Consider the following 25,427-nt stretch of genomic DNA (forward strand, 5'->3'; position numbering starts at 1 on the left):
AATAGAAAGCAGGACATAACCTATATGCACTATGGCCAGGCAGGCAGCCTAGCGGTTAGAGCATTGGGCCAGTATCCCGAAAGCTGCTAGTTTGAACCGCCGAGCCGACAAAGTGAAAAATCTGTCGATGTGCTCTTAAAGCAAAGCACTTCATCCTAATTGCTCCACTGTCGCAACTGATAACTGCTGACCATGACCCCATTCTCAGTGGGAGTTGGGATATGGAAAGAAGCAAAACAAGACGAATATAAAAAAACTCACCAAATGTATTACTTCATTATACTACATGTTCCCCACCACTGACATCTTGGTCATTTGATCCTGGAAACATTCTATCCATTAGAGCTGTGTGTCTGTCTCATAATGAGACCGGAGTCGATGGGAGGCTGTGCATTGTTTTGGCTGTGAATGTAATCACATTATGTGGACAACCCTTCAAACTAGAGGATTCGGCTATTTCAGCCACACATTTTGCTGACAGGTGTATAAAATCAAGCACACAGCCATGTAATCTCCATAAACACACATTGGCAGTAGAATGACCTTAATGAAATGCTCAGTGACATTCATTGTGGCACCGTCATAGGATGCCACCTTTCCAACAATTCAGTTCGTAAAATGTCTGCCCTGCTAAAGCTGTCCCAGTCAACTGTAAGTGCTGTTATTGTGAAATGGAAATGTCTAGGAGCAACAACGGCTAAGTTGCTAAGTGGTAGGCCACACAAGCTCACAGAAAGGTCCTCGGTTGCAACGCACTACCAAGTTCCAAACTGCCTCTAGAAGCAACGTCCGCACAAGAACTGTTCGTCGGGAGCTTCATGGAATGAGTTTCCATGGCCACACAGCAGCACACAAGCCAAAGATTACCATGCGCAATGCCAAGCATCGGCTGGAGTGGTGTAAAGCTCTCTGCCATTAGACTCTGGAGCAGTGAAAGGGCGTTCTTTGGAGTGATGAATCGCGCTTTTGGAGTGATGAATCGCACTTCACCATCTGGCAGTCCGACGGACAAATCTGGGTTTGGAGAACACTACTTGCCCGAATGCATCAAGTTTGGCGGAGGAGGAGGAATAATGGTCTCGGGCAATTTTTCATGGTTTGGGCTAGGCCCCTTAGTCCCAGTGAAAGGAAATCGTAACGCTTCAGCATACAATGACAATCTGTCCTCACTAATGCTCTTGTGGCTGAATGGTAGCAAGTTTTCACAGCAGTGTGGAGGCTGATAAAGCAGCCAAGGGGGGACCAACTCCATGATTTTGGAATGAGATGTTCGACAAGCAGGTGTCCAAATAATTTTTTAATTCAGGACAGAGGGCCAGACAGGGTACAAGGTTCATGGGGCAGTAGGACAGAGGCCAGACAGGGTACAAGGTTCATGGGGCAGTAGGACAGAGGGCCAGACAGGGTACAAGGTTCATGGGGCAGTAGGACAGTAGGACAGCGGGACAGACAGGGTACAAGGCTTTTAGGGCAGTAGGAGCGATGGCCGGTGAAGGAGATAGTAGCTTCAGGTGCAAGAGGCTTGAGTACAGCTATGGATTGTGTTTCTTGCTGAAACAGGAAATAAGTGTTTTCATTCCTTGATCCACGCCTGACAAGTTGACAGGTCTCACTGAGGACACGTTCTGTATGTCTGTGACTGTCACACTTTGTCTTTAACAGAGAGTAAAACAGAAAAAGCATCTTATGTTGTCGAGAGAGGCCGTGGCACACAATGGCAATCAATGGATTTAGGCTTTTTTCAATGACCCAGGAAGACACAACTGTTACCTTGAGAGAGAAATCCCATTTTCCATTTTGCTTATATCAACCCTTAATCCCACACCAAATAGAATTACTAGCGAAGAGGATTGTAAAGATTTACACTGCGGACGTGTGGATTAAACAGATAGCCATAAATCCAGCCTTGAGGAGAGATGAATTCCCTCTTCAGCATGAGTAGACGGATATAGACCACCATTTTAGCCCAGTCAAACAAAGCAGAGAGCTTCCGACAATGTCAACCACTACACGTGATAGTGTCACTGGGACTTTATATCTCGCAGACAGCTACAGAACGAACACTGCGATGCCACTGTGATATCGTGGACCCCCCTTTAAAGCAGGATTCAGTTGTTGTGTTGTTGTCGTGGACTGGACCCTGCAGCACCCTGTCCATGTCTGTTTCACTTTGAATCCTTTTCCACTCTTTTTCTCAGCTCTACTTTTTTTTCCCGTAGCATATTTTTTACAGTCCTCTTCACGACTCCTTGGGCTTGTTTTTCTTGTCGAAACCTTTTCCTCTCAGGACAAAACCACTGCTTGTCATTTCAAACAAATACCATGAAAATAACTAGATCATATGAGCAGCAATGGCGCGGTGAGCATCAATAGCTCCTTCAGCCGACATCTAAGAGTGATAGATCAAAAGGATCAAAGCCTTGGCAATGCCAGTAGATGGGTGACAACAATGGACAAGTAATAACTGTTTTAAAGCCATGTGGATATCCAAGAACAGGCCCCTCTCTCTCTCTCTCTGTCTCATTCTCTCTCTCACTCTCTCTCTCACTTTCTCTCTCTCATTCTCTCTCTCATTCTCTCTCTCATTCTCTCTCTCTCATTCTCTCTCTCATTCTCTCTCTCTCTCTCTCTCTCTCTCTCTCTCTCTCACTTTCTCTCTCTCATTCTCTCTCTCACTCTCTCTCTCATTCTCTCTCTCATTCTCTCTCTCTCATTCTCTCTCTCTCATTCTCTCTCTCTCATTCTCTCTCTCTCTCTCTCTCTCTCTCTCTCTCATTCTCTCTCTCATTCTCTCTCTCTCCTCTCTCTCATTCTCTCTCTCTCTCTCTCATTCTCTCTCTCTCTCTCTCATTCTCTCTCTCTCTCTCTCATTCTCTCTCTCTCTCTTCTCTCTCTCTCTCTCTCTCTCTCTCTCTCTCTCTCTCATTCTCTCATTCTCTCTCTCTCTCTCTCTCATTCTCTCTCTCTCTCTCATTCTCTCTCTCTCATTCTCTCTCTCTCTCTTCTCTCTCTCATTCTCTCTCTCTCTCATTCTCTCTCTCATTCTCTCTCTCATTCTCTCTCTCATTCTCTCTCTCATTCTCTCTCTCATTCTCTCTCTCATTCTCTCTCTCACCCTCTCTCTCTCTCCCTCTCTCTCTCCCTCTCTCTCACCCTCTCTCTCACCCTCTCTGTACTGTGGTTTCACTGCGAGGAGGACGAGCATTTAACAAAGGAAACATTTCCTTGTTTGATGTCTGTGATGACAAACTGACAAACTCCCCCTAAAATGTACCAGCCATTTCAAAAGAGGGTGCGAAATAATACACAAACACAAAGTAACTGATCATTAGTTGCAAGGAAAAGCTGTCGTAAGTAGCTATCCAGTGTAGAAATACACTACAAATGCCAGTCAAGGAGGGTCTCTGGAACACAGTTTCTTCCTGCATGGCCTCTTGAGGGTTCTACATACCTCAGACGACACATGCAAGTCACTTAAATTAGCTCTGGGTTAAATCAACTTGGTAAAGACAGGCTGCGATTTAAACAGACCGGTATTATTTTACCACTGGAATGCTGAGGCAATCTGTTATCAAAGTTTATTACAGTAAGTTTTACAGGATAATCTAGGGATTTTAAAAGGCTATGCTCTTGGTAATGATAATCCAATCATGTGAGAATTCACTGAGGTTTCTGTGGGGAATGGGATTAAACTAAAACTGCACCACTACCCAGTCATGATTGCAACGTGCAGGGCCAAGGCAAATCGTATTTTATAGAAAGTCCCTCAGAATGTTTTGGGGGGGCTTTTTCCCCCCTTTTATTTGGAACAAGTCAAGTGCATACCTCTTCGTCATCCTCCTCCTCGCTGTTGCTGGATTCCTCTGGTGCTCTTATAAACCACCACTGAATCTCTAAGTAAACTGACGTGGTTCCACTCTGGAAGGCGCACGCCATTTCAATGTTTTGACCTTCTTTCACCGTTAGATTGGAGGGGATATCCGTAAACTTTCCTGAAAGATAAAGAAAAACAATCAGTATAATCGCTGTCTGTCCATCTCTTCACAACTACAGCCTACATACAGTGCCTTGCGAAAGTATTCGGCCCCCTTGAACTTTGTGACCTTTTGCCACATTTCAGGCTTCAAACATAAAGATATAAAATTGTATTTTTTTGTGAAGAATCAACAACAAGTGGGACACAATCATGAAGTGGAACGACATTTATTGGATATTTCAAACTTTTTTAACAAATCAAAAACTGAAAAATTGGGCGTGCAAAATTATTCAGCCCCCTTAAGTTAATACTTTGTAGTGCCACCTTTTGCTGCGATTACAGCTGTAAGTCGCTTGGGGTATGTTTCTATCAGTTTTGCACATCGAGAGACTGAAATTTTTTCCCATTCCTCCTTGCATAACAGCTCGAGCTCAGTGAGGTTGGATGGAGAGCATTTGTGAACAGCAGTTTTCAGTTCTTTCCACAGATTCTTGATTGGATTCAGGTCTGGACTTTGACTTGGCCATTCTAACACCTGGATATGTTTATTTTTGAACCATTCCATTATCGATTTTGCTTTATGTTTTGGATCATTGTCTTGTTGGAAGACAAATCTCCGTCCCAGTCTCAGGTCTTTTGCAGACTCCATCAGGTTTTCTTCCAGAATGGTCCTGTATTTGGCTCCATCCATCTTCCCATCAATTTTAACCATCTTCCCTGTCCCTTCTGAAGGAAAGCAGGCCCAAACCATGATGCTGCCACCACCATGTTTGACAGTGGAGATGATGTGTTCAAGGTGATGAGCTGTGTTGCTTTTACGCCAAACATAACATTTTGCATTGTTGCCAAAAAGTTCAATTTTGGTTTCATCTGACCAGAGCACCTTCTTCCACATGTTTGGTGTGTCTCCCAGGTGGCTTGTGGCAAACTTTAAACGACACTTTTTATGGATATCTTTAAGAAATGGCTTTCTTCTTGCCACTCTTCCATAAAGGCCAGATTTGTGCAATATACGACTGATTGTTGTCCTATGGACAGAGTCTCCCACCTCAGCTGTAGATCTCTGCAGTTCATCCAGAGTGATCATGGGCCTCTTGGCTGCATCTCTGATCAGTCTTCTCCTTGTATGAGCTGAAAGTTTAGAGGGACGGCCAGTTCTTAATAGATTTGCAGTGGTCTGATACTCCTTCCATTTCAATATTATCGCTTGCACAGTGCTCCTTGGGATGTTTAAAGCTTGGGAAATATTTTTGTATTCAAATCCGGCTTTAAACTTCTTCACAACAGTATCTCGGACCTGCCTGGTGTGTTCCTTGTCCTTCATGATGCTCTCTGCGCTTTTAACGGACCTCTGAGACTATCACAGTGCAGATGCATTTATACAGAGACTTGATTACACACAGGTGGATTGTATTTATCATCATTAGTCATTTAGGTCAACATTGGATCATTCAGAGATCCTCACTGAACTACTGGAGAGAGTTTGCTGCACTGAAAGTAAAGGGGCTGAATAATTTTGCACGCCCAATTTTTCAGTTTTTGATTTGTTAAAAAAGTTTGAAATATCCAATAAATGTCGTTCCACTTCATGATTGTGTCCCACCTGTTGTTGATTCTTCACAAAAAAATACAGTTTTATATCTTTATGTTTGAAGCCTGAAATGTGGCAAAAGGTCGCAAAGTTCAAGGGGGCCGAATACTTTCGCAAGGCACTGTATAACAAACCTGTCATAGCGTAAGGTACTTCTTTCAATACATGGTAGTTGAAGAAATAAACCCTTACAACAACAACAACAACAACAACAAAAAACATGAAAGAAAATCTGATCAAGAGAACACGTGAAAAACCTGTGCGAAGAAACACGTGAAAGATTTCAAAAAGGAAAGGAAATATATATATTCTCACAGAGTTAGACATGTTGTTTTCGTAGGTTTGACGTTTCACATACATGTTTCACATGTGAACCAATCAAATGGGAAAAACAGACACATGTGGTTTTCGGACAGGTGAAGTTTCATATGGATTTGTTCACGACTAAGACACGTGGTTTCCCAAGATTTCCCATATTATGTTTCACATGCTCTTATAACTGGCAGGATTAGAAGCCAGGTCTCCCACCGGAAAACCTGACGTCTTGACCATTAGACCAAGAGGGACAACACAAACTTTGCCGTTGCATGCAGGGCTACATCATCACATGGCCATGAGCGACTCATGTTCGCTACGCTTTCACATGTGCATTTTCACATTTTAATGTCAACCAGGGCTGTCAAACGATTTAAAAAATGTTGTCCAATTCATGGCAGGATTTCCTCCTGTGATTAATCACCATTTATCGCAATTTCATAATTTACTCAAATTGACCTGCAGTTTACAACAACAAAAGATTATACAAAAGCATTACAAGAACATTGACGTCTTGATTTTTGTTCAAAGTAACAGTTAGAAAAAATCAGATAAATTGATGAACACACTTTAACCTCAAAGTCAAGTTGTTCTGATATGGCATTGATGCAGCAGTAGAGCTGTATAGATCATGTATTTAGGATGTTTTCAGTGTATTTCCTGGAGTTAACTGATGAACTCTGAGAGCACTCATTCTGACATGTTAAACAGGATGAATAAGGACATACGGAACTCTAGCTTCTCTGTTCTTTTCACTGGGCTTCATTTCACTGGTCACTGACCAACCTATGACCAGGGGACACATGCACCTGTAGCAGTAAAACTCTGAGATGGATGGCTCAGAAATACCGCAAGAAATTATATTTTTTCAATGCACTTGAATTATTATACTCAGGTAGGCGAAGTGACCTTTTTACAGAATGGCATTACAGAATTTGTAATTCCATGTTGAAACATTGCTACTGCAACATGTCAAGTGTGAGAAGAATAACACTATTTCACCACCACAATTTCACATGTGAAAGTTAAGATTTTCACGGAAATGTTTCCTTACATGTGAAACTGGAAATTTTACTTTGAAATGTGATTGATTTTCACATGTGAAAGTGACATTTTCACACGAGAAAGTTTTTCACATGTGAAACTGCATAACCGAGTTTCATGTGAACCTTTTTAACATGTGGAACTGCAAATTTGCATCTGTAATTCACATGAGGTGAAAACGTTTTTTTTTCCCTCAAATGTGAAAAGGTGGTTTAATTTAATACATGTGAAAGTATGGTTTCACGTGAAATTTAAGCTCAACACGTGCAAACAGTTATTTCACATATGGAAATGCGATTTTGTGAGAGAAGTGTAGGTTAATCGAATTAGTGAAATATATCATCTGAAATTATGGGGTTTCCTATGTGTCTAGAACTGTCACCGCGATGGGTATAATATCTTGATCATAACATAACGCCATATAGCATATATCAGCCCCTTCTCAAAGCACGGACATATGAGATAAACGTGATTTAACCACAACACATTTCCCAGATTCACTCTCCAATAACTAAAATTCAAATGAATGTGCATAGTGTAATTTCAATAAGACCAGTATCATATAACCTATCTGAATACATATTTAAGTGTGGAACGTGTTACACTGGTTTAATCCATGAAAACACTCTAAGCATCACAATAACTGTATTTCAATAAAGCCTACAGTTTTCCCCCGCAACACACACTGCGCTTAAAAAACCACATTGTCTGATCATTTTCAAGGGATACAGGCTAGGGAGGCAGTGGCAATACCAAGGCAGATGTGTCAGATTTCGTGTGATGAGATCCAAAGGTAGAGAGAAACCACAAAAGGACATGTGAAAACTCTCACTGATATGTCAACAGGGTAACCGTCCATGATGCTGAAAAAATAACTACTGCCCGCTCTACGCCATTCCAACACTGTTTCTGCGTATCCGTTACTTTAAATGCATGTCGCGCTCAGTGTCTCTTCAAAGTTATCCTTACAACGACATCAACCTGTGCCTGATAGTCCAACAATTAGGTTCTGCTAATTATAATAATATTATAAACTACTAAATTATATCCAGGTGTCATTTTATGCAATCAACAGTTGCGTTTTGTTCATTTGGACAACATTGGATCAAAACTAGGTACTTTTTCTGCATTTATCTTATAGCCCAGAAGTATGTTGCATTTGTTACGTCAATCGTAATATATTCATTATTTCTGCATGAAGTTATACGCACTTTTAACATGAATTCAAATGCGATGTATATTGTTTTAAACCCAGAAGAAGCCCAGAGAGATTGGAATTGATAGACGTGTTGAATTTGCGATATATCTCAGCTTACCTTCAAAGCAGAATCGACATTGTATACATAAACTAGACATTACAACGAATCCAATAAAGTCCTGAGAGGTCCACATCATTACAGACGGATAATGTCACATCAGCCGAGAGAGAAATAAAAAACGATCTTCCAAAACTGCTCAGCAAATTAAACTCTTGCCAGGCCGATATGCTTGGACACAGAATGGCGAATATAAAACATACTGGAACAATAGCAAGGCTCCTGAAGTTGTCAGCTTTGCAGAGAGAGAGAGAGAGAGACTGGTGACTGCGCGCTCAAGGTGTTGTGAAATAATCGCCTCTGTTCTCTACCCTCGGTGCAGTACGTGGCTGTTCATACAACGTCAGTGTGCAGTTCCCCTATTGTGTGCTTGGTGTACACACCTCTACACTTTTGCAAAGCCCGATTTCCACATTCTTTCAAATTGCTCTAGTCTAGACTTAAAAATATGTAATATAGTAAAGTCATTATCAGGCATAGCAGCGGGAGTAGCCTACAGACGATTTTGAAAGCTAGTAATAATTTTAGCATTCATGACAAGATTTGTGTGAGAGATTTGTGTGAGGAGAGCAAAATAGCTGCTCACTTTTCTCAGCAACCAAAACATGCCAAATCATTTAAGAAACTGGGTGGGTTGTCACTCAAAACCACATCAAAATGGTATCTGATTCTGAAGTGGTATGTGGCATAAAGAATGTACATATGGAATGTAGGTGTGTCCATCTCATTGAGGGTCGGCTCTAGCCTTTTGAGGGCCCTAAGCAAGATTTGGTTGGGCCCCCCCCCTCCCGTCTTTTTTTTCTTTTCTTTTTAAAGCTAATTTCCTGCAAGTCTAAAAATGTTGCCATGACATATCATGTTAATGATTTCTGTGTGAGAGTGACTAGCAACATCAATGGGTAGGCACTTGCCCTGTGTGCTCGTTCAGTATTCAGCCATGATTACTACAAGTTTCGATAGCTGGCTAGACTAACCCACCAATCTAAAAAATTGTTAGCTGATGTGGCTAATTGAGTGACTGTCAAAAAACTGCTGATGCACAACCAAATTTCGAACTTGCACCTATTCTAACTAGACCCAGACAATTTTTTTGTAAGTGGCTGGGTGCCCTAAGCGATCGCTTATGTCGCATAAGTTTGGAGCAGGCCCTGATCATGTTTATTAATAGCTATGCTGTCAGACCTCTGAAACAGGCACAGATCAGACCCTCTGGTACAGAGGCTATAAAACAATATTGTAGCTATTGAGGGGGAGACTGAGACAGGGTTTGAACCAGAGACCCTGCAAGTACAGGTCAATCACAAAAGGCTACTTCCTATGCCATTAAAAACTTCTAAGGGGTGGCACCATTTTTTCAATTTTTGCCTAAAATGACATACCCAAATCTAACTGCCTGTATCTCAGGCCCTGAAGCAAGGAAATGCATATTATCGGTACCATTTGAATGGAAACACTTTGAAGTTTGTGGAAATGTGAATTGAATGTAGGAGAATATAACACAATAGATCTGGTAGAAGAAAATACAGAGAAAAAAAACAACTGTTTTTTTTCTTCTACACCATCTTTGAAATGTAACAGAAAGGTCCCTGTTCCAGCCATCACTATGGTTGTAATTCCAATGCTGTCCACATGATGGCAGAGGTTTATGTGCTAAGGGTCAGACAGATAACTTAAAGTATGAGAAAACTAAATGACATTTAGTGTAAAGTCACCCAGGTACATTTGGGCAAATCGTGAAGGAGACATTTACATTCACATTATATTTTTCTGCAAGAATATCCTCAAATCTGTATACTTGGACTTTGATTTAGCTTTTCCAGTATTAGTAGACATGTTATAAGTTCAACATTTGCAAAACAACCAGTTTTCTTAACTTCATAACTCTCCATGTTCTTATAATTTTGTCCAAAAGGAAAAGGCTTGCTGTCGCACAAGGTTAGCAGCTACATTTTGCAAGAGATACGGGGTTCCGGTAAAGTCCAGCTCATTAGCTATCTAGCTAGCTTTGTTTGACCCCGAATGGTGCTTATTTGACAAAGTTACAGTCGATCAAGTGAAGATCGCTCGCATCATTGGCGTGTCATGAAGGCGTTTCTCCCTGTCCAAATTTGGTGTCCTATAGGATATACTACACCCCTAATGATATAGTGAAGTCTGGTTACCTTCTAGGATCTCTGATATGGTGTCCTATAGGATATACTACAACCCTAATGATATAGTGAAGTCTGGTTACCTTCTAGGATCTCTGATATGGTGTCCTATAGGATATACTACACCCCTAATGATATAGTGAAGTCTGGTTACCTTCTAGGATCTCTGATATGGTGTCCTATAGGATATACTACACCCCTAATGATATAGTGAAGTCTGGTTATGTTCTTGGATCTAAGAGGAATAAATACAAATGTGATTTGACTGGTTGAAACAACGTTTAGGGTTAGATTTTCACAGATTCCTTTCTTTGCAAATGGAAACACAAAATCGATCTTGCATTTCTTTGGAAATACAAAATCGATCTTGCATGCTATATGCTATATGGATCTTTTTAGGAAATTTAACATGATTTTATCTAAGAAAACAACACTTCATGTTATCTCGGAGACACTTTGGATGATAAATCAGAACAAGATTTCAGAATGTAAGTACACATTTTACCTTCAGAGGTGAATTTATCAAACCTATCAAGGTGAAAAAAGTGTTGTGCTGTTAGGACCTCTCCTCAAACAATAGCATGGCATTTTTTCGCAGTAATAGATCATGTAAATTGGACAGTTATCTTAACAAGTATTTAAGCTTTCAGCCAATATAAGACACTTATATATGCCGACATTTGTTGTTTCTCTAAAATCTGCGATCGTGACACAAGGTGCTGCATGATTTACAACCGTCCCGTTGACAGGACGCCTGTCCCTAATAAGATTTGGACCTCTTGGCAGAGGCTGTAGTTCGCTTACATCCAAATAGGCCCCAATATTCCTTATATCCTGACAAACAGGCCAGCACACAAGCGTCAGTACAGACAAGGGCACACTTGCATTGTACACTCTTAGAAAAAAGGAAACCTCTGAAACCTCTGTGGAAAGGGTTCTACACAGAACCCGAAAGGGTTCATAAAAGGGTTCTCCCATGGGGACACTGAAGATATTTTGGGGGGGTTCTAGATAGCACCTTTTTTTGTAAGAGTGTAGGCCTGAGAGATTATCAAATTGCTGCCACCAATGTAGTGAATGAGAGGGAACCCGCCAGAGAAGTGCTTTCCTTGTAACCAGTGGTTCAAGCTCTACTCTGTCTGTTCTGCCTTGACAATAAACAATCAAAGTTACATTAAATCAGGCTAAATCCAGTTATGTACTATACTGTTGCTGTTGTTGATGATCAGAACTATCTAAGCAATAGTCAGTGTGGGACAGCGAATGGTACTTATTAAAGGGACTTGTCCCGCGTTGGTTTCTTGCCACTATCTCATTTTCTCAACCGGAGCATTCTGCACGGGCCACTTTGAGTGAAGCAGAGTGCATCTGAAAATTAAACACTTTTCCAGGGCAATGATGTTTGCAATAATTAATGACATTCACATCCAGCCACGTTCATAAGTGCGCGCTCAATGACAATAATACTTTCTCCCAACTCTCTCTCTCTCTCTCTCTCTCTCTCTCTCTCTCTCTCTCTCTCTCTCTCTCTCTCTCCCTCTCTCTCTCTCCATCTCCATCTCCCTCTCTCTAACTCTCTCCATGCAGAACTTGCTGTGAGCATGTAAAGGCCTACTAGGCATTGAGCACCATAGATACTGGTAATATTGGTGACTGAGCACCATAGATACTGGTAATATTGGTGACTGAGCACCATAGATACTAGTACTGTTGGTGACTGAGCACCATAGATACTAGTAATGTTGGTGACTGAGCACCATAGATACTGGTAATATTGGTGACTGAGCACCATAGATACTGGTAATGTTGGTGACTGAGCACCATAGATACTGGTAATGTTGGTAACTGAGCACCATAGATACTGGTAATGTTGGTGACTGAGCACCATAGATACTGTTAATGTTGGTGACTGAGCACCATAGATACTGCTAATGTTGGTGACTGAGCACCATCAACACTGATAATGTTTGTGGGAGTCTATGACAAAGGGTTTGCTGTGTCACCATCATGATCAAGGATAACAGAGTGTGCCCTGAGCACTGTGTCTGCACACAAAGACCATTAAATGGGCTGGTCAGACGTGGTGTGTCATACTAAAATAGCATGTTGGTTGACTTGATCTTATTTTCCTTTTTCCCTAAGGGACAACTTTCATTAAAGATGGGATCTGTTTATCTCTCTAAATCAATGTCTAGGTTTTTATTTCTTTATTTTTACTGGCCCATCCAGCCTCTTCGAAGGACAACATTGACTTTGTGTTACATTGTTTCTTGCAGCTATTTGGATACATAATTCATGCATTTGACATACATGATACTTCTATATAGTTTGATTTCCTCAGACATATACTGTATACATGATATATGGTGTTTTTTTGGTCCTAACTATTACAGATAATGAGGTTTAAACCCCATCCCTCAGCTACTCTCAGCCAATCCCACCTATCACCCTAACCCCAACCCTCAGCTACTCTCAGCCAATCACAGCTATCCGTAGATCAACCCTCTCTAGATTTCAATGCGCCATATATATCTTTCGACTGTGGTGTGATGTCTCGCATAAATTCCAAACCATTCTAATCTCATAGTACCCACAGGTTGTAAATGAAAGATGCCATCCATTACTACGAATATTATTATACTGTTAACTGATTGACTATGGCATTCCGAATTTTTTTACATTTTACCTTTATTTTACTAGGCAAGTCAGTTAGGAACAAGTTCTTATTTTCAATGACGGCCTGGGAACAGTGGGTTAACTGCCTGTTTAGGGGCGGAACGACAGATTTGTACCTTGTGAGCTCAGGGATTTGAACTTGCAACCTTTCGATTACTAGTCCAACGCTCTAACCACTAGGCTACCTGCCACCTCTACACTCTAACCACTAGGCTACCTGCCACCTCTACACTCTAACCACTAGGCTACCCTGCCACCTCTACACTCTAACCACTAGGCTACCCTGCCACCTCTACACTCTAACCACTAGGTAGCTCCCAACAGTGCTATTTGTTTTAGGTGAATGTTGTGATTTTTCAGCCACTCCTGAACCTGTTACCAGAAATACCAGAAGAAATGATCTAATGTTTCTGTCTCTTCACAGCAAAATCTGCAGAGCTGAGAGGGTGGCAGGGTAGTCCAGCAGTTAACCCACTGTTCCTAGGCCGTCATTGAAAATAAGAATTTGTTCTTAACTGACCTGCCTAGTAAAATAAAGGTAAAAAAAGAATGGTTTTGTGTCAAGAGAAACGGCAGGAGGAAATACATCATTTTATTTGGACAGAAACTCATCATTACAGAACCCTGTGAAATTACAATGAGTCAAGAGAGGAAGAAGTGCCAACTTGCTACTGGCTTCCTGTGGATGGCATGGCGCCATCACCTGGGCAAAAGCAGATTGGCATTTATTGGAATGAATCTTGTCCTGGAGGCATCTCTGCAGGGTGGTCCCTCGTTGGCCTAGCCTCAAAGTCATAACATGTTAAACCTAACCCTAACCAGAACCACACTGTATGTCTAACCCTAAACTTAAACTGTTTTCGTGACTTTTTTAACGATATAGACAAATTTGACTGTGCGTCTGGCCCATCTAGCGGAAACCGATCAGCTCTGCCTCCAGGACAAGATTCATCCCAATAAATGTCAACCTGCTGGGTAAAATGCTGAGAGAACTGAAAAACTAATGCTTCCTCTGGCCAAGATATTAAACTGAACGCAAAAACCAACTTCCTGAATCAAAGTAAAGGAGAGATCGACTGCATCACTACGGGTCTTTGAAAGTAGCAAACTGGCTGTGCAATCACATAGCTCAGACACCCATACATACCCCACCAGACATGCTACCTGGGGTCTCTTCACTGTCCCCGATGTACAATACAGTATAGAGCCATGACTAGATGGAACTCTCTCCTACCTCAGGTATGGTTTGTTTAGCATCCTCAGCACTCTACTTCCCATGACTACACCTGTTGCACACAAGGTTCCATTCCCCTGTCACAAGGGGATCTATTGCTGATTTACAATGAAATCGTCAACCCTTTTACTTGATTTGGCATTTAAAAGGTACTTACGATAAACATTTATTTTTATTTAACCTCGAGATGTGACAACGTGTTTTTTTTAATGAAGTTTAAAATGTGCTCTTTATGACAAAATGTTAAATGTAAAAGTTTTTTTTACCAAGTTACACTTCTTAAAGAATTGGTGGAATGACCCCAACTATATTCCAAGATTTATGTAACTGAGGTCGTCAAGATTTACACTGAGGGTTGGATTTGGATTACAATAATGCCCACTTGTCCACTAACAGAACTGTCATGCAGGGAGAAATAGCTGCACTGATTGTGCTCTATCCAATCAAAGCAGCAGAACCTCCAGACAGTGAGACAGACCTGCACATTATGCATCGCCTCCAACTCAGACTTGTTAACATAAGATAATAATATGCCACCAATGTGGAAAGAACACTTGGCACCTAAGCCCTTTATGGGACTTGTTGATGTGTTTCTATGTGATAGTGATCACTAGAGTTGTCACGCCCTGGCCTTAGTTATCATTGTTTTCTCTACTATTTTGGTTAGGCCAGGGTGTGACATGGGTGATTTATGTGTTTTAGTCTTGTCTAGGTTTTTTTTTGTAAATTTATGGGGTTGTGTTCTTTTAGGTGTCTAGGTAAGTCTATGGTTGTCTGGATTGGTTCTCAATCAGAGGCAGGTGTTTATCGTTGTCTCTGATTGGGAGCCATATTTAGGCAGCCATTTTCTTTGGGTATTTTGTGGGTGATTGTTTCCTGTGTCAGTGTTTGTGCCACACGGGACTGTTTTCGGTTTTCACGTTTCTTGTTTTGTAGTTGTGTTCATGTTTATTGTCTCTTATTAAAGAACCATATATATATCATATATATCCCATTTAGCAGACGCTTTTGTCCAAAGCGACTTACAAGTCGGCTGGGGCCACTACTTTTTACATATGGGTGGTCCCAGTGGGAATCGAACCCACGACGCTTGGCGTTGCAAGCGCCATGCTCTACCGACTGAGCCACACAGACCCTATGAACTATAACAACACTGTGTTTTGGCCGCGACAAGAGTATGAACGCTGTTTTGGGCAAAATTAAAATTGAGATGAAGCGCACTTGCATCCCAACTGCCAATTGTCAATATTCTAAAATTCAAAACTATTCCTGCTGTGACCTGTTTAGTAAAATGATTCTCTATGAAACACTGCCAGACAGATGCACACTCTGGTAATAAATAGTTAGACAGTTGTCCAAACTAAACAGCAACGAAGCACCAGTGACTTAATAAGATGAGTCTTCTAATGTGGTCTGCCCGCTACTAGTACTAGCTAGATCCATTGACAAACACAGAGATGGAACTTAGCTTGCTAGTGATTTTGGACACTGATAAACATTGTGTGACAGCTTGTGCATTATGTATGATAGTTTGACAGCTTTTTTACCAAGGCAAGTCAGTTAAGAACAAATTCTTATTTTCAATGACAGCCTAGGAACAGTGGGTTAACTGCCTGTTCAGGGGCAGAACGACAGATTTGTACCTTGTCAGCTCGGGGATTTGAACTTGTAACCTTTCGATTACTCATCCAACGCTCTAACCACTAGGCTACCTGCCGCTTGCTGATGATGACTTTGAGGCCATGTTCTCATAAATCAGTTCTGAGCACAGCCAGCAGCAGCTGACTTGATACAGTCTACTGACTTGGTTTTCATGCAAAATTGTTAACGAAAGAAATACTGCACCAAACATCGTAGCTAGATGTGAAATTGCGCAACAAAAACCTTGGTAAAAATCTAAAAATGAATAATAAATTGCTTGATTTATCTTATATTAATATGGACTATTTTGAGGAAGCGGCTATGTTGTTGCTGCCGTGCCTCAAGAGGGACAAACAACAATAAATGCCATAACACACCCACTATTCAAATGTTGTCTTTCTTAATGAGCAGCAGAAAAACGCAGTGTGTTCAGCCACTGTTTAAGACTACAGATAGTGTTCCACTGTAGTTCGCTATTTAAGACATGATTAGAGAGAAACAAACTTCTGTCCCCTTTTGTTGACCAGACCCTGTTGACCTTTGTCTCTCTGCGTTGTGTACAATGTGAAGGTGTAACTACCATCACTGCAGCAACGGAACCTGTGAAACACAACGCAGGCACGTCATTCACAACACAGGAGAGTTTAACAGTATCGTTGGATCTTTTGTATCATCCATGAAGAGGTGTAATTGTATATTCCGGGAACAATTCAGTTATAGACTTGGGACAACTTTTAGAATAAATGGTTTTAATATACGCCCTACAGGAGTCAATGGAACGCAGACGTTCAACAAATCTGATCTAACAAAGTGGATAGTCGTTACATATGTCATGATTGGTGGATTGTAACTATGGTTACTAAAGTCTGATTTGGAGATATATTATATATTTTGTTGTTTTCTCTGCACGACATGTAGAAGTTGTCCCCTTTCAGGTTTAGAAGAAGCTCAATGCTAACTCCCATTTGTATAAGCTGGTTAACATAGCTAGCAACATGTAATACAGTACATCGACGGTGGCAGTCAAAGTCCTTTTTAACTCTACTTTTTTACCTCAACATAGTGTGAAATGTGCATCTAAATATAGGCTAATTTTTTGCTGGGGGGGGGGAATAAGGAGACTCAGGATCTTTCCCCATGCGTTTCCATGGCAATCCCATTGTTTTGGTCAAGTTCCATGGAGCTCTTTACCGCATATATTCCAGACATTCAATTGAATAGCATTTTTGGAAATATTCCCTGTGTAATGTTAATGGTTTTCAGGGTAGGGTAGCCTAGTGGTTAGAGTGTAGAGGTGGCAGGGTAGCCTAGTGGTTAGAGTGTAGAGGTGGCAGGGTAGCCTAGTGGTTAGAGTGTAGAGGTGGCAGGGTAGCCTAGTGGTTAGAGTGTAGAGGTGGCAGGGTAGCCTAGTGGTTAGAGCGTTGGACTAGTAACCGAAAGGTTGCAAGTTTGAATCCCCGAGCTGACAAGGTACAAATCTGTCGTTCTGCCCCTGAACAGGCAGTTAACCCACTGTTCCTAGGCTGTCATTGAAAATAAGAATTTGTTCTTAACTGACTTGCCTAGTAAAATTAAGGTAAAAAAAGGGGGGATGCTAATATGGCCACCATATAATGTTATAGTGACATGTGAATGCGTCATCATGCAAAAACCATTAAATCCATTTCTTTGGTAAACCTATGACAGAGCATCCCCAGGTTCCATTAAAATATGTTGTGATGAATAAATGGCCACCGTTAAGGGATGCATTAAATGTGTTGTTTTTCTCACGTGTGGCTCGGGTGAGGCAGTAATTCATGTATGAATTGAAATTATCGCACAAATGGCTAATTAATGGTAATTACCTGTTTTACGGTGGGGATTAGCCCACTATGTTGTGTCTGGAGGAGAAAATAGATTTGCACCCAGATAAATGCAATTATGAAAACCCTAGGCACTGGATGTGTGCTTAAAATTAAATTAATATTACTTTTGGGAAAATAGAATGCCTGATAAGACATAATTACATCATATGTCTCAGCTTAAATTAAGCAAATTTAGTATTGCTTGTTTTGTGACTGGGGAGGGAGCTATGGAGAGAGGTCATGACCCGTGATTCTTTGCGTGAATGAGAATGGCCATTTCATCAGCGCCATAAACCCAGTTTGCTGTAAGGACAGAGCCGCTATGGAAGCCCACACAGTGTTTTTTTTGCAAAAAGTGTTATCTCTGTAGAGATGGGGAAACTAATTAGAGGGACCACAATGGGTGGGATTAACGCACGCTTTCCATCAGCTTACACAACTGAATCGACCTCCATGCTACTGAATCCCAATACTGTACATAGGGACCACAGTGATTCTGTTGTACAGCAAGTTACTCTCTTTTAAAGTGTTGTGTACTATAACTGCAGTGAATGTGCTAATATGGACACCATATGAAAACATTTATCATAAAAGTCAATCCTTACTGTAATGACATAGATTCTGTCAGTATTATGATACAGTGTAGGCCTTGATGAATAGTTCAAGTTTTTCATAGCTATCATAGATTATTTTATTTATTTTAATTTATTTAACCTTTATTTAATGTCCGTGAATAATCCTAATATGTTTACAGATAGATAATCAATGTCGCGGGCACCAGATCTGCAGCCTATTTGGACATGATTGTTTATCGGGTGCTGATAATTACCCCTGGTGAGACACTCATAAAGCCCAATCATTTGTCACAGCTTCAACATAGCCGATTGAGGCTTTACTTGGTGTTTGAATTCTGGCACATCTTAAAGCAAAATGCCTGGCAAGGTAACGCAATAATATGCACATGGGGGACGAAAGTGTGGATTTCAAAAACTTGGCTCTGCTCTTAAAGGAATTGTGTAAATAAGCATAGGAGTTTAAACTTTAAAGTCCACATCAGATGGAAAAGATGAACATTTATTCAGATCTGGGAGAGAACTGCCCAATTAACAGTAACTTAGTAACAAATTGCCAATAACTTACAATCTATTATTTTGAGGCCAGAAACAACACACATTGACAATAGTATAATTTACATAATTTAGTTTGAATCCTTATACTGTAACTTGGTCTAAGAGTAAACCATCTTTCATTGTCAATTAATCTGTGCACGACTTCCTCCGAAGTCGGTCCCTCTCCTTGTTCGGGCGACTTTCGGGGGTTGACGTCACCAGTCTTCTTGCCATCGCCGATCCATCTTTAATTTTCCATTTGTTTTGTCTTGTCTTCCCACACACCTGCTTTCAATTCCATCAATTACATGTTGTGTATTTTACCCTCTGTTCCCCACATGTCCTTGTCCGGTACTGTTTTTGTAAGTGCTTGTGCACGTTATGTCTGGGGTTTTGTCCCATTATGATTGTCTTGTTTCGTTCACGGTGATTTATATCATTAAACGGTGCCGTTGGAACACAGTCTTGCTCTCCTGCGCCTGACTTCTCTACCGCCAGTAAGCCTTACAAAATAATTAGCTAGTTATAGGGCACCTGGATTCTGTCTCACAAAAGCCTACTGACACTTTCAAACTTCACGCACCAATTCAATCTACCATCAATCTACCATTCAAATCAAATCAAACTTTATTTGTCACATGGGCCGAATACAAGCGTAGACCTGACAGTGAAATGCTTACTTACAAGCCCTTAACCAAGTAAGCATTTCACGGTAAGTTGTACATTTGTTGTATTCGGCGCATGTGACAAATTAAGTTTGATTTGATTTGAACGGTATTAAATCATCTATTACTTTGGTTTGTTATTTGACAGACATCAACAAACCAAGCCCAGTAACACAGGCCCGACTCCACAATTGATTATTGCTACAGTGTGGCTACACTCGTGTGAAATAAAACATAATTATTCTACTCTTCCGTGGTCCAGTATTTACATCTAATTTACAGACAGGTATAATTCAGTCCTATTTCAATTGGCCCAAATAATAATTTATCCAATTTTACTGCGGTAACATTTGCAGTTCTATTATGCGACCACATTGCTTTAGTACCGCAAGGTGAACCTTGAATAATTAATGGCTTTAGCCTCTGAAAAGGTATAGCCATCAAGCATTTTTTCACTTAATAGAATCATAAAGAGTGTCAAAATTTGAGGCTGTTTTATATTAGACGTGAAGGGCGTTTATTTTTAGTAGACCCAATTTACGTTTGGACGGACTGTGAAACGTCATTTAGAGCACAGGGACCAAAGGCATCATATAAAATGCTCTCTTAGCTGAATGATATGTTGCTCTCAGCACGATGCAATTCATTAACACAATTCAATGTGCTTTTTTGCTGAGATAAAAGGATCAACCCGGAAGTGTCAAGGTAAAATCAGACACGGTATAGAAAGTTAGACATCTCATAGGCTTGTTGTCTTCTGGTTTGGGCAGGGCAGGCAGGGTCGACAGGGTCGACAGGAAGACTAAAGTAGACCAGATCCAACTGCTATTGCATTGGTGTCTATGGGAGAGGCATACGATTTGGCAGAATGTTGCAGATTTTCCCCACACACGGTAATTGGAGTATATTTTGGGTGATTTTATGAGCGTTCTGAGCCCAAATCGACATCTGAGGAGCTTAGGAGAAAAACAACTTTGTTTGAGGTCTGAAGCAGTTGTCTGGCTGGTTGCTAGGCAGGAGGGATTGGGGGGAGCTTAGCAACCACCCTTTCCACAGACTGGAACTGTGATAATAGATTTTTATATGTGAAGGGATAGAGTGATACCTAGTCAGTTGTACAACTGAATGTCTTCAACTGAATTATTATGATTATTATTTTTTAATTGAACATTTATTTAACTAGGCAAGTCAGTTATGAACAAGTTCTTACTTACAATGACGGCCTACCGGGGAACAGTGTGTTAACTGCCTGTTCAGGGACACAACGACTGATTTTTACCTTGTCATCTCGGTGATTCTATCCAGCAACCTTTCGCTTACCGGCCCAACCCTCTAACCACTAGTCTTCCGCATGTATCCCAACCCCTCTGAATCAGAGGTGCAGGGGGTTGCCTTAATCGACATCCACGTCTTCAGTGCTCGGGGAACAGTGGGTTAACTGTCCTTGCTCAGGAAGAAGGCTTTCTTGCGACGTCTTCATTCTAAGCCATATTTGGTAAAGTATCACAACTAACGTACATCCCTGCACCCCTTTGTATACTTGGAATAGGCTTCTATTGACACATCACACACACACACACACACACACACACACACACACACACAGGCACACAGGCACACAGGCACACAGGCACACACACACACACACATTCAAAGGGCTGACACCACCAACAGAACTGAGTTACAGTTATGTAATGGAACATTTGTGTTTCACTCTGGAGAATGGCATTGATATATCACTGATAATACATATTAATACAAGTGCAGGCCAAAGAGGAAATGTTTCATCCTGGACCACATAGCAGACGTGTTTAATAATATATTTTTCTATATCCACTGGCCAGAACCTGGTCTTCAAGTCGAAAGGCTAGACCAGAAGGGTATAGCAAGAAATATATATATATACATATATATTTTAAAGATACAATCGGAATGGGCATGGTCTAATTGATCCAACAACACATATCTACTGTTTGCTTAGATTTCCTAATAAACCAGAAAAGCAGTAGTTATTTTAGGTTATTAAGGCTAACGCAGTAAGTTTCATGCACACTAAGAATGTGATATTTAACTGATGACATTGTAAATAACCTATACAGCACCAGTCAAATGTTTGTACACACCTACTCATTCTGGGGTTTTTCCTTATTTTTACTATTTTCTACATTGTAGAATAATAGGGAAGACATAACAACTATGAAATAACTCATATGAAATCATGTAGGATTTAAAAAGAGTTGTGGTCGACTGCACTTTAAGAACTTTTTAAAAGAAAGTTCTTGATGTTTTCTGAATTGTCTGACCTTCATGTCTTAATGTCATGATGGACTGTTGTTTCTCTTTGCTTGTCTGAGCTGTTCTTGCCGTAATCAGGACTTGGTCCTTTACCAAATAGGGCTATCTTCTGTATACCACCCATACCTTGTGACAACACAACTAATTGATTCAAACTCATTAAGAAGGAAAGCAATTCCACAAATGAACATTTAACAAGACAGATATTTTAATTTAAATACATTCCAGGTGACTAGCTCATGAAGTTGGTTGAGAGAATGCCAGGAATGTGCAAAGCTGTCATTAAGGCAAAGGGTGGCTAATTTGAAGAATCTCAAATATTTTTTGAATTTTTTTTTGAACACTTTATTTTGGTTACTGGATCATTACACACGTGTTATTTCATAGTTTTGATGTCTTCACTATTATTCTACAATGTAGAAAATAGTACAACTAAGGAAAAACCCTTGAATGAGTAGGTGTGTCCAAAGTTTTGAATGGTACTGTATGTCCATCTTATTGCCCAAAATGCCTATGAAGCAGAGTTATACTGTTAGTAGGTGGTGTGGGAAGTCCACAGTGGGAAGTCCACTGTGTGCAGCTCACCCTGCACTAATAAAAATGTTTACCTCTGCTAAGCTTCCCAGTAAGGCAAGATAAATAATCAAGCATCCTAGAAAAGTGTTAAAACTAAATTAAAACTAGCCTAAGTTATCATAAGCAGCTTAAGAAACAAGGTTCATGAAATCAATAATTTGCTAGTAACAGATGACATTCATATTCTGAAGATGTCTGAAACTCACTTCGATAATATATAGATAACCTTTGACGATACAGTGGTAGAAATACAAGGTTATAACATCTACAGAAAAGACAGAAATGCCAATGGTGGAGGTGTTGCTGTTTATATTCAGAACCACATTCCTGTAAAGATTAGAGATGATCTCATGTTAAATACTGTTGAAGTAACATGGCTATAGGATCATCTGCCTCACCTAAAGCTCATTCTGGTGGGAAGCTACTATAGACCACCAAGTGTTAACAGTCAGTATCTGGATAATATGTGTGAAATGCTTGATAATGTGATATCAACGGAGAGGTATACTTTCTGTGTGATTTAAATATTGACTGGCTTTCATCAGGCTGTCCACTGAAGAGAAAGCTTCAAACTGTAACTAGTGCCTGCAACCTGGTTTAGGTTATCAATCAACCTACCCGGGTAGTTACAAACAGCATGGTAATGAAATCATCAATGATCATATCTTTAATAATTCTTCAGACATTTGTTTGAAAGCAGTATCCAAATCCATCGGATGTAATGATCACAATATAGTAGCCATATCTAGGAACACCAAAGTTCCAAAGGCTGTACCTAATATAGAGTATAAGAGGTAATACAATACATTTTGTAGTGATTCCTATGTTGTTGATGTAAAGAATATTTGTTAATCTGTGGTGTGTAATGAGGAGCAACCAGACGCTGCACTTGACACATTTATGAAATTGCTTATCCCAGTTTCTAATAAGCAGCACCCATTAATAAGGAAATGACTGTAAAACCGGTTCAATCCCTGTGGATTGATGAGGAATTGTATGGTTGAAAGGGATGGGACAAAAGAGATGGCAAACTAGGTCTGGCTGTAGAACCAATTGGCAAACGTACTGCAAATTGAGACTTTGTGACTGAACTGAATAAAAAAAGAAGAAGAAACTACACTATGAAAAAAAGTGAAATGACATAAAGAAAGATAGTAAAAAGCTGTGGAGCACCTAAAATGTAATTCTGCTCCATCATTCATTGAATCAGATGGCTCATACACCCCGAAAGCCACTGATGTTGCCAACTACTTTAAATTACTTTTTTCATTGGCAAGATTACCAAATTTAGGCATGAGATGCCAGCAGCAAACACTGGAACTACATTTCCAAGTATATCCGACCAAATTATGAAAGATAAGCATTGTAATTTTTAATTCCTTAAAGTAAGTGTGGAAGAGGTAAAAAAAAGTATTGTTGTCTATGAACAATGACAAGCCACCAGGGTCTGACAACTTGGATGGAAAATCACTGAGGATCTTAGCAAACGATATTGCAACTCCTATTTGCCATATCTTCAATTTAAGCCTATTAGAAAGTGTGTTCCCTCAGGCCTGGAGGAAAGCAAAAGTAATAGCCAACCAATCAGCGTGTTACTAACCCCTAGGAAAACATTTGGAAAAAAATGTGTTTGACCAGATACAAAACTATTTTACAGACTTTCTGCATGCTTATAGGGAAGGACATTCAACATGCACAGCACTTACACAAATGACTGATGATTGGCTGAGAGAAATTGATGATACAAATATTGTGGGGGCTGTTTTGTTAGACTTCAGTGTGACCTGTGACATTATCGATCATAGTCTGACACTGGAAAAACACGTGTGTAATGGCTTTACACCTCCTGCTATATTGTGGATAAAGAGTTCCCTGTCTAACAGAACACAAAGGGTGTTATTTAATGGAAGCCTCCAACATTATCCAGGTAGAATCAGGAATTCCCCAGGGCACCTGTCTACGCCCCTTACTTTTTTCAATCTTTACTAATGACATGCCACAGGCTTTGAGTAAAGCCAGTGTGGGTATGTATGCAGATGACTCAACACTATACATGTCAGCTACTACAGTGACTGAAATGACTGCAACACTTATCAAAGACTTGCAGTTCATTTCAGAATGGGTGGCATGAAATAAATGCATTGAATTTGGGACCAGAAATCATTCACTAAACCCTACTAAATCTTCTTATAAATAATGTGTAAATTGAGAAAGTTGGAGAGACTGAACTTCTTGGAGTAATGCTGTATTTTAAACTGCCATGGTCAAATCATGTTGATTCAACAGAAGCTAAGATGGGGAGAAGTCTGTCTATAATAAAGCGCTGCTGTACATTATTAACAGCACAATCAACAAGGCAGGTCCTATTAGTTTTGTCACACCTGGACTAATGTTCAGTCATGTGGCCACAAAAAGAGACTTAGGAAAATTGCAATTGGCTCGGAACAAGGCAACTCGGCACTTGGATGTACACAGAGAGCTAAAAATAGTAATGTGCAAGTCAATCTCTCATGGCTCAAAGCGGAGGAGAGATTGACTTCGTGATGACACCCATGCGACGACACCCATGTATATCCCACAAGACATGCCACCAGAGGTCTCTTCACAGTCCCCAAGTCCAGAACAGACTATGGGAGGCACACAGTACTACACAGAGCCATGACTGCATGGAACTCTATTCCACATTAAGTAACTCATGTAAGCAGTAGAATCAGATAAAAATACACCTTATGGAACACTGGGGACTGTGAAGCAACACATACAAACACACGATAACATATGCACTATACATACACGTACACATGGATTTTGTGTTGTAGATATGCGGTAGTACTGTAGAGTAGAGAGCCTGAGGGCACACACTTAATATGTTGTGAGATCTGTTATGAATGTATTGTAACTGCCTTAATGTTGCTGGAACCCAGGAAGAGTAGCTGCTGCCTTGACAGCAGCTAATGGGGATCCATAATAAATACAAATACAAATTATAGCAGAA

The 25,427-nt window shown here is 40.4% G+C and overlaps 1 protein-coding gene across 1 annotated transcript in view; it reads right to left on the bottom strand.

Annotated features, from left to right (window-relative positions):
• LOC135522934 (V-set and transmembrane domain-containing protein 2A-like) overlaps nucleotides 1–8,517 on the bottom strand; it is a 39,235-nt gene extending 30,718 nt beyond the window's left edge. The window contains exons 1-2 of the mRNA XM_064949649.1: nucleotides 8,243–8,517; nucleotides 3,826–3,992 (exon numbers count right to left, since the gene is read on the bottom strand). Coding sequence (XP_064805721.1) covers nucleotides 3,826–3,992; nucleotides 8,243–8,321 — 246 coding nt within the window. The 5' untranslated portion in view covers nucleotides 8,322–8,517. The remainder of the gene's footprint in view (nucleotides 1–3,825; nucleotides 3,993–8,242) is intronic.
• Nucleotides 8,518–25,427: the final 16,910 nt, after the last annotated feature.

Source organism: Oncorhynchus masou, chromosome 30 (genome assembly GCF_036934945.1).
Source record: "Oncorhynchus masou masou isolate Uvic2021 chromosome 30, UVic_Omas_1.1, whole genome shotgun sequence".
Classification (NCBI taxonomy): domain Eukaryota; kingdom Metazoa; phylum Chordata; class Actinopteri; order Salmoniformes; family Salmonidae; genus Oncorhynchus; species Oncorhynchus masou.